This window comes from Thunnus thynnus, chromosome 4 (assembly GCF_963924715.1).
Source record: "Thunnus thynnus chromosome 4, fThuThy2.1, whole genome shotgun sequence".
NCBI lineage: Eukaryota > Metazoa > Chordata > Actinopteri > Scombriformes > Scombridae > Thunnus > Thunnus thynnus.
In genome coordinates, this window is record NC_089520.1 from 10,490,197 (window position 1) to 10,500,792 (window position 10,596).

General features: G+C 39.3%; 1 protein-coding gene and 1 long non-coding RNA gene across 5 annotated transcripts in view; one reads left to right on the top strand and one right to left on the bottom strand.

Annotated features, from left to right (window-relative positions):
• The window catches only part of LOC137181136 (plexin-A2-like), a 78,831-nt gene extending 75,741 nt beyond the window's left edge, over positions 1–3,090 (top strand). For both annotated transcript variants that reach the window (XM_067586556.1, XM_067586557.1), the window contains one exon: positions 657–3,090. In XM_067586556.1, coding sequence (XP_067442657.1) covers positions 657–752 — 96 coding nt within the window. In that variant the 3' untranslated portion in view covers positions 753–3,090. The remainder of the gene's footprint in view (positions 1–656) is intronic.
• Positions 1–10,596, bottom strand: part of LOC137181141 (uncharacterized) — a 113,060-nt gene that overhangs the window by 78,312 nt on the left and 24,152 nt on the right. The window lies entirely within an intron of this gene.

A 10,596-nucleotide genomic window follows, 5' to 3' on the forward strand; every position in this document is an offset into this window, starting at 1 on the left:
GACTTTCTGGTGAACACAGAGCAGCTTTTAGCAGCTAAAAAGTCAGATATTTTCCTCAGACGTTGGTGGAGATCAAAACAAAGCTAAAATGAGACTGAATTCTTTAGGTGGCCACAAACATGATTCCAAATGAATGCTTATTCTGCTTCATGTCAGCTAGATATGTAGATAAGCGATTGTTTGCCAACATGTTTACCATATCGACTTCATATGATGATAGTATGTTACTGTTGTGTTTCAATTATTGTTAGGTCAATAAAAAATATCATAATGTCCATCACAGTTTCATAGAACCCAAGGTGATGTTTTCAATTGGTTGAGCCCAAAACTCAAAGTTGTTTTTTTTTGCCTTTTGCCATTTTTTGCCTGATTTAAATGATTAACTGATTACCAAAATAATGGATACCTTTCTGTAAATCAACTAATTCATTAATTAACTGTTTCAGCACTAGTTATAACTGAGATACAGAATTATACTTTTTGCTAATATACACATATGCATTAAATTCTGATTAATCAAATGATACAAATAAGTGATAATTTATTGTATGCATAACTGTATTATTCCTATCGCTGACCAATGATATGCCTCATGTCCTTGGTTTCACAGTTTGTGTGCTAATGCACCCATGTGTGTGTGTGTTTCTTTGTGTTAGATCACAGAGGCACTGGAACAGGATGAACAGGCCCAGAAGCAGAAGTTGGCATATAAAGTGGAGCAGATCATCTCAGCCATGTCTACAGAGAGCTGAGACACACACACACACACACAGAGACACACACAGACATACACACACACACTCACTCACTCACATACTATATGCACACACTGTACATGCAAACACACACATGGAAACATATACTGTTGAGGAGTTAAAAGCCCATAGTCAAGGCAAATGACACTCACATGTGTACATCATGTGCATGTGTGTGCACATTTACATTCACACGTAAAACACACATATTCACAACCTTTATGGACCTACTGTATGAACGAATTGACAATACATTCACAAAGAGTTACATACACACACATACAAATGTACATACACAAACAAACCACAGACCGCATCAAACAGCAGATCGTCCCAAAGCACGATTTTTGAAACCAATGTCATCGTTTTTTCAGAAGAAACTCCAGCAGGCAAACATCCAACTTCTAAAACGCTCCTATAGAGAGAGAGAGAGAGAAAGACAGGGGGATTTGGGCCATCACGGTTGCTGAATTTGCCGCCAATTCTTTTCCGCTGGGTAATGGTTTGTCTTTGTAGTTGGTGCTTATACTAAATGTGTGTGTGGCATGGCTGGTGCTCTGAAGAGAACAGCACTTAATAAAGAATGACTCAACTTGAAAAGTCACTGGAGGAGCTCAACAAAGACAGGAGCCAATTTAATGGGACGGCACATGTGCTGAGACAAGACTCAAAGTACTTTTTATATGTCAAAGATGAAGGACATTTCGCACTACATATCACAGACTTAAAGTGACATTGCCATTTGGAGCCATTTGGAGCAGAGATGTGTAACTTTGTGTTGTTAAGCCTTTTCTTTTTGCCTTTTAAAGGTTTATAAAAGGAGAAAACTAAAGACTCTGGAAACATCTTCCCACTTGAAGCTCCTCGTCATGGGATGTTTCTTTGTTTAATGAAGATTTTCTCAATTACGTTTCTGCAAGGGATTGAAAACAGTATACGCAACATTTGTCAATGACAAGTTTAGGGTCCAGCTCTTTAATAATCCAACACTGAGATGGCATTACTTTCAAATTTGAAATATATGTAGAGATATTTCCAGACCCAATCCCTGGCTTTTTGTGCCAAATATAATATGTCTCATGTTTCATTCATATTAAATCCTCCTGAAGAAGCTATTAATAATACATGCCATTGTACAGAAAGATCCCATTTGAGATAGGAAATTTTGTACAGTGATGATCTATAGACCACTAATTCAGCCATTCAAAGATAAGTGGAGACCAAATTGAACTGTAGCAGAAAGCATGATTAATGATGCTATAAGCCTGATCGTGGATCAGATTAGCCTAACCCCGGCCAACAGCGCCGCTCCCCCACCTTCCCCGTCTCATCAGTCATTGTTTACATTGAGCGTGATACTTGAAATGCACCGAGTGTACGAGATATTAAGAACACCTGCTGCTCCTGTGAAGTTATCTGGCGAGATTAAGTTAGATGAAGGCTTTGATGCCTTATTGATTTTCCCAATAAATCCACTTTGAAGGTAACTCAGAAATTTAAGTTCGGAAACAAGCTGAAGAATTTCCAACCCTGGAGACATTTGAGATGTTGGAGTTGCAAGAGAGTCTGCAGCTCAGTGAAAAGTGGGTGTTCCTTACATTTTGTACACAGAGTGGATCTATGATGATATATGTGTTTGGATCAGCATTTGGTCCTTGTAAAGTTCATTCATTAAACGTTGAATTGCTTCACAGCACAATCTTCGCTTTGCATCCTGACTGTTTCCATGTTTCATTAATAATTCACACGTTTTAATTTTGAGTTTCCGATGTACATTTTACCTGACTGCTTGTTGTCTCCTTGCTGCTGTATTTATAGAGTGCCATATCTAAACTTCAAAATACTTATCATGATGAAAAATTCATTCCGAGGCATCGCGTTGATTCAGGGTTTTATTTTGACTGTTTGTGATTCACCAATTGCGATGATGAAAGATGTACTTCTTTCTGTGCTTGAGGCTATTTCACTGCTATTTCAAAAGTGACCATGACTGTCTATTCTGGAGCGCTGCTCTTTTTACCATTTCAGTATCAATGGGGTTAAATGTACTCCCCAAAGGACCTTGATTCATGTTAATCTAGAGGAACGAGATAAAATAAAATAAATAATAAATACATTTCCTGTTAAGTGTTGAAATATGACAGAGAACTCATCTGTTTCATGTGTGGTTTGATGATAATTTATAAATGTGTTGTGCAATAAACTGTCAGATGTTTAAACTGTAATGTTTTCTAAACTATATATTATTGTATAAATATTGTACATAAAAAACACTCCTATTTTGCAAGCAAAAGATTCACTTTGTACTGTTGTTATACATTAAATGCGCAGCTGATAAAAGAAAAAGCTTTCTCCTGGTTTCTTTTGTGATGATGCAAAATTCTGAATAATAATGCTGAACATAATTCCTCTATATTAAAGAATGTGCCAAATCCTAAATTGAAGCCCTGGTAGATTGCATTCTTGTGGAAAGTAAATTCCTGTTTTATATCGCACAGCCATGCATTTATGTTGCAAATTAGTAATGATACAGATTTGCACAGCATTTTAGAGTATTGCATCGTACTATAATACAATATAAAACACAGCGGATTGACAAAAAAAGCCTTACATGACTCATCTTTAATGGCCATTGAGTTTCTCCATTTTGTATTTTGTGGATACCAAATGCAGCTGCTGTTAAAGGTGAGGTCACTTTTCAAGCCAATCTGAGCTCTGCCGCACATAACAGGATAATCTATTCTTATTATGTTAGTGGACCACTAGCATGCTAATTTAATAGTTAAACTGTTATTGAGTTTTCAATGGAAGGCTCTAATGCCTATGATGTCAGAGATAAACTGAAATCTCAGGGGGTTTCATCCATCATTTGGCCTTTGGACTGAGAAATTAATACAGTTGTTGGCCACATGCACAAAGGATGTTAGCCCTACACCCACGTCTAATTGAAAATACAATAGGTGAAACAAGCTGAGTTCCAGCTGTGTATTGATTAGATATGTGTTATTAGATTAAAAAAATGACACCTTCACTTACATACCAACTTATACCACAACATCAATATATCATGATACATCTTAAAGGATAGCAACCCTTAACAATGTCTACTAGATGGATCCTCAATATTTTTGTTATAAAAATTAATTTTTTGCTGTTGGAATAGAAATAATAATCACAGTGCCTCAGTGAAACCGTGAAAATGTGTTACATGTAGTATTTTAAGATCACTAAATAGTATTTTTTGGACATCATATTGTAAAGGTATAATTACTGTAAAGATTAAGATCCTTTCTGAGAAGGTTACAGACTCTCTACATTTGGCAGATATTTGGTAGTGTGCTACCAGGTTGGATTTAAAGGTACATCTGCTGGATTGCTTTACAGAGCTGCAGAGAGAGGGTGCTGTGTTTCCAGAACACACTGAAAAAAACCTTTTTTTTCCCTGAAGTCAGCAAAAGGAGGATCAACAATCACTTCAAGCTTGTTTATCTTCCTCAGAAAAGGAAGAACAAATGTATTGATAGTAGTTCAATAATGAAAAGGTGATTCTGTTTTTTTATCTTACTTTTTTATTCCATTATTTGACAGAACAGTGCTCATTGATCAATAGAAAAAAAAAGAACTGTAAATGAGCCAGAGTCAGCCTAGAAGGCTAATTTCCATCTGTTGTCCCTGGCCACATATCACAAGGTTACCCTAAAAATAGAATGAAAAGGAGTTCAGTGTACTCTTGAAAGCAACAAGGCTTGTGGAATATCTGTTTTTTAAGGAAATCTGATGTTTAACGATGCAAAATGTAGCACCACAAGGTGGGAATAGCACATTTGATACAAGAGAGACGCCAAGCTTGGAGAAAATTATTAAATCCCTTTGAATTGCATAAAGACACAAGCCCATGCGATGTACTGTGACAGTATTTGGTATGGCATGTGAGCAGCATATAGAGGTTCCTGAGCACTTGCCATAAGGAGCCAGAATTCATTATTCATATTTAACCCTCGGGGCTCTGGGCAAGCAGAGTAGAGGGAGGGAGAGTGGGAGTAGGAGGAGGAGGAAGGTTGTGTGAGCACCCTGGCCTCCCAACCCATACCTGTCAGATCCAGGATCCAGGTGAGGGGGTGGGGGGGTGGGGGGTGGGGGTGTCATCAGTGTATCGAAGGGTCCTCTGTACACCTGCCAGGCTCTAAACCCTCTTTCTGTCTTTCCTCTTCTCTCTTTGCTTGTCAGAGTGCCTACACTCAGCAGCCAGCAATCCCCCTCACTTTCTTCTCACACACACACACGAGAGAGAGAGAGAGAGAGAGAGAGAGAGAGAGAGAGAGAGAGAGAGAGAGAAAGGAGTATCATTAGGACTCAAACCTCCTCTACTGACAGCTGAGCAAGCCGCAGGATATCTTCTTGATAGGCCGTGTGGTTGGATGGTACCAGACAGGTTTATGGAGCTACTACAGCCATTAGAGATCCATTATTCTTCTATCAGTCCCTGACAGTTGTCATAATAACTCATTCTGCTTTAACGCATGATTGATGTAAATATATTATATATGTTACGTAGAGTAAAATAATCATTCCTGTGAAATCACGGCTTGCACGCCGCCAGATCCTCAGCTTCTTCTGCTGCCCAGAATATTTGATTCAGGAAGGAAAATGGACCTTACACACAGACTGCAGATCTTGAGGAATAATTCAAAGCGTGGCTGTAACTAAATAAATGTTGAATGGAAAAGGCCTTGGAAAAGGCTGAACAACACAGCAGAGTGTGTGTTAATAGTCAATAGACATGGGTCTGATTCCGTGTCCTCAAGCTCAGAGTGGCAGTAAATGGGTTACCATGTCAAAGATATAGAGCTTTCAAACATACAGTATATACATATAATCAGCGGTTGACGCAACAACAGGAACACCTGTACAACATATTAGTGCCAAAACATTTTGCTGATTGATCAATTACTCGACTGACAAAGAAGTAATCAACAAGTTTGATAACCGATTAATCATTTAATTCTTTTATACAACAAGAATGCCAAATATTCATTGTTGATTTTGGACTGTTTGTTGGACAAAACAACTGAAGACACCACTTCAAAATTTTGGGATCACAATTTTCTTAGAAATGATTAACATTTAAAACAGAGTCATCAACAATGGGAATCGTTAATAGCCATGCCAGTAAAATAGCACTGCTACCCAACTAAAGCTTATATATAATGATCATTGTATAGGATTGCACGATAATATAGTAGATACTTTCATTCTCTTTGTTTGCCTTCCTTTCTTGATATTTTATACAGAGTGGTTTGTTTGTTTTTTTCCTAAGTTGTGGTTCCTTTCAGCTTGGAAGAACACCAGCAGCCAATCTCAATAACTTCAAATGCACAGTGGATAAAGATATAGATGTGTCATACCTTTGGTTTTTCCTCCTCCATAATGTACACTCTTTCTACTGTGCAATCAAGCATCAAATTCCCTTAAGCACCACTGGAAAACAGTGAGGCTGTTGAGATCTGTGTGCATCAGTCTCTTGCTGCTTTAATTAAATGCATACTGCATTATCAGAGTGCACACAATCAAACATGCTCTGATATGTTTGTTCCTGCCAAGGACAAGAGGCAGCTGTCCAAACCAGGGGGAACTATATGGAATAAATCTCAAATGACCACAGCTCAGCCTCTATCAGTAACAACTTGTTTCAGGATTTACTGAATGAGCTAATCCATGACAGCATTTGATTTCCCCGGTTTTCTGTAGTTATTTTTCTTTTGTCCACTGGCAAAGATGTTGTCATTTGCAGACTCTATAGCATTAACTGACTTTATTGCTCACTACCTCACAATTAGATTCTGTAAATATATGTAGGTAGAAATTCCACAAAAAAAATCCAGTATCAGGAAATGAATAATCAAAGTGTTTAATAATGTACTGCTGAGGATAATGTCCAGTGGGTTAATCTAGATAGCACACCAGTCAAGTGGTGCCATCTTCTGGCTTAAAATATAATTACAAGCATGACTTGGAAACAGGCTGAAAGAGACAGCATGAGCATTCTTCATTTATTCGATCAGTTTGACCACAAACTGGAATCGGAGAGAAGGAGATCATGTGAGAGGCTGCGACAATGTGATGCAGATAGAGGGCAAAGGGTCAGGATGTGTCGGTGACAAAAAGTGTCTGTTCAGCACTGCTGCCTGAGGGTGTGTATGGAACATCTGCAGGGCCATGCGGTGATCCTGTAGGTCACGACACAGACATGCTCAGAGCATAAATTGCACTCTGAGACCGTGAAAAGAACCCATACAGGGACTTCCCTGACGCACATTATTTTTTGGGAAGCGGTGACTTCATCAATCCAGCACTTTAATTGCAATTTACAATTTAAAGCGACGTACATTTGAGAATTGATTCAACACAAGCAAGGATCTAGTCAAGAGAGAACAAGTAGTGCCATAAAGTAAGGTTTGATTTTTTTCTTTTTTTTTCAGTCCATCAAGTGCGGAGGTGTTCGCTAAAGAGTTGGGTCACTTCCTTTTCCTCTCCTTCATTACAGTTTTTCTTCCCTTTTTCTTCTTCCCGCTCACTCGAGGGTAGAGACCTCACCGCTTGGACCACAGAGAGGTAACGGTCAACTCATGCTGCAGTTTGAAATTAAATCCCCTCCCACTACTCCTCCTCCTCCTCCTCCTCCACCTCCTCCCCCCAAACCTTTCCTAACTTCCCCTTCTTCTCAGCTCCCCTCTCCTGCACTCCTGAAATCACTTCAAGACAGGCTCCCTCCTACGTAGCCAATCGGTGAGCTTTGTGGGATTTATGGCTCTCATTTTCAAAGCTCCATAAAACGTGCATTACAACGTGTATGTGTTTCTGTGACTGTGTGTGTCTGCATGTGTTTGTGCAAATAAATTAACCAAAATTAAATTAAGAACACGCTTTTAATGAGTACTTTAAAAAATATCCTCACCATTAATTTAACAGGGCATGTCGAATGCTTTTTGCTTGTTCCTGTGACTTAAGTCAAAACAGCACCATGAATCACTGAAGCTATATTGTTAATTATGAACGGGTGGCCAAGAATTTCTAGTCCCACAAAAGATCATCACATTGGGAGAGTCGCTGTTTTACAACTTCCTGTTCAAAGCTCTGCCTGGGGCTCTCACAAATAATCCATTGCTAGTGGACTCTTGTTCTCAGACAGAATAAATAGCCAACGGTTTTGGTACTGCACAACATATTGAAGGTTTTACATTTTAAACACAGCCATAAAAATTGATAATGACTCACTGCCTTTCATAAGATGTTGACCTTATCAGTTTATCTGTAAAACATTAAGTTCTGTGTACGGAAAATAGAAAAATATTTGTTATTGGCAGAATAATAATAGTGAGGAGGACCTGCCATTTAAAATAGCCTACTGATCCTGGATTAGTGTCCAATTAGCAGCTTAAACTTTCATTAACTTAAAATAAGACTTCTTGGATAAAACACTTGTTATCTTTTACCTAAAACACATCCAAGACGTGAAATATTTGGGTTAGGTTCAAGCCAAGCTGTTGGATGCATCTACATCAGCAGAAGGAACATCCCTGGTAATGCTCAATGACATATTTAAGACATTGTGCTCATGAGTCATCAAATTAATAACATCACCCTCATAGTCTAAAGTATAGTCTTTGGTATGCCCTGAAGAAACTGGTTATAGTAGCTGCCCATTATAAATCTGTTCTAATGGTTCCTGCGCTGAGAAAACAGGTTGTAGTGTCATAGTAATTTTTTTGAACAGTTTGTTGTTTTCTGGTTGAGGTCTGTACGTGTGAATGCATGTGTATGCTTTCATAGTATAAAAAAGGGTGTCACTGCAGCGGAGAAAAAAAAAAAAAAGGAAAGGAAAGGAAAGAAAATGGAAAGCGCATACTTGCGTGAAAGTGCAAAAATGTTTGGCAACAGCTCAGGATTTCTGCTACCGAGTGAGGTGGAGGACATTTGTCAATGGCCTATGCTCCCCAGAGGAGCGAAGGGCTTAAGTAAGTAAGCAGAATTTCTGTGGTCTTTAAAGTACAGGGTACGTCTAAAGGGGACTCCTCGTGAGAAAGTATGAGCAAAAAAGCACAACGCTTGTCTTTTGATATTGAGCCTGGATGCCTATATTCTCCTGAGACACTCTATCATACACTTCAGAAAGCATTTAACACACACGCTCAGAGTTGTATACACATAATGCATGGAACTAAAAAAAATTCAATACTCAAATCTAGTTAAAACACACTTGCAAGCTAAACCAAAATACACACTGCTGTCAGAAATAATCTATGACACCAGCAGATATATGGTGATTGCAATGTACTGTTACTGAAGAAACAGTGTAGCAGCTAAAAGGAAAAAATGAGGCTATGTTTTCAAACTCCATAAGCTGCAACAGATGTGCAGAACAGTCAATACACTATAAACAAATAAAGCCATATGAAGCCGGGGCTACAATATAGGCTTTAAATCACAGGATGCCAGTGGTAGAAATGTTTTCCAGATTGGCTTTCTGTAAGGTCTTGGGAGGAATGCACTTGCTGTCTGTGTTGGTTTCCTGCTCTGTGACCACGATGAGCCACTCTGTGACACGTGAAACCAAATGCTGTCACAAAAGAAGACAAGAGATAAGAGATAAGGAAGTAAGGTGTCCAGTGACGGAGAGTAAAGGAGTTCTGACTGTACTTGCACACAAAGATTTATTATTACCATCAGAATTCAAGGACACAAAAGGCGAGAATAAATATATAAATTAAATAAATGCCCCCTATAATTCCCTATACTTACATCACACAAAACTAGGCTAAAAACGAAAGCATTAAGCTCTTTGAAAGGATGAATGAAAGAAAGGTTTATGAAAAAATGTATATAAAAGGAAAAAGAAAACAACACTGCCAGGATTTGTCTTGCTGCCCTTTGTTAAGGGTAAAAGGTCTATTCTGTGCCTTAATAGTGCCATCTGACAGGAAGCTGTGATTCACGAGGACTCAAGTAGCAGAAATACTTGAACTAGCTAACAGTCTAATGAATGTTTTACTGGGGTGACACGACTGCTGCTGTCCAGCTGCGGCTGCTGTAATGGGCACACCACTGCTTTTTCTCATGGGGTCTTTGGCAAAGCTCATCTTGAGTCACAGTGAGGGGCCAATTGCCCACCTCAACGCCCCGCTGTTTGAGCTGAATGTTTGATAGGGGTCTGGTGAGGAAGAGGGGGTAGGGGGAGGAAATGGGGTGATGGGGTGGGGGGTGGGGGGGGAGGGGAATGGGGCCAAAACAGGGACAGGGGGATGACAGGCAATGGGACTGGTATCAAATTACACAACTCTTTCTCAAGCATGTAAGATTAAGCTGTGGTCCAGTTTACTTCTCTTGACTCGCTGTTGTTGTTACAATTTTCTTTGCCTAGGAGGGTGGAGATTTTTTTTTTTAACAAGTAATTTAGCATACCTTCACCAGTGGTTCCAGATGTGTGAGAGAGCATGAGAACTGCTAGCAAAGGAGCTAACAAATGTAAAGATCCTCAAGTTGTGTGTGTGGGTGTGTGTGTGGGTGGGGGGGTGTACTTTCAGAACTCCGTGGAAGTGTGAAAGGTTTAAGCGGATCCTGTGGTGTCTTCACTTCTGTTGTTGATTGATGGCCTGGCTGAGTGGTGGCAGCTTCAGGCCACTGAAATGGATTAATATCATTAGCATAACACTGGATCGCACCTTTGTTTCGAGCATAATATTCTGCTCCATGGTCTATCTCCATAAGCCTATTAAGGACCAGAGTGTCACAGCCTATTGTCAGCAATCACCTTCCATTGTGTGGTGAATTACTGCTCCCGTCC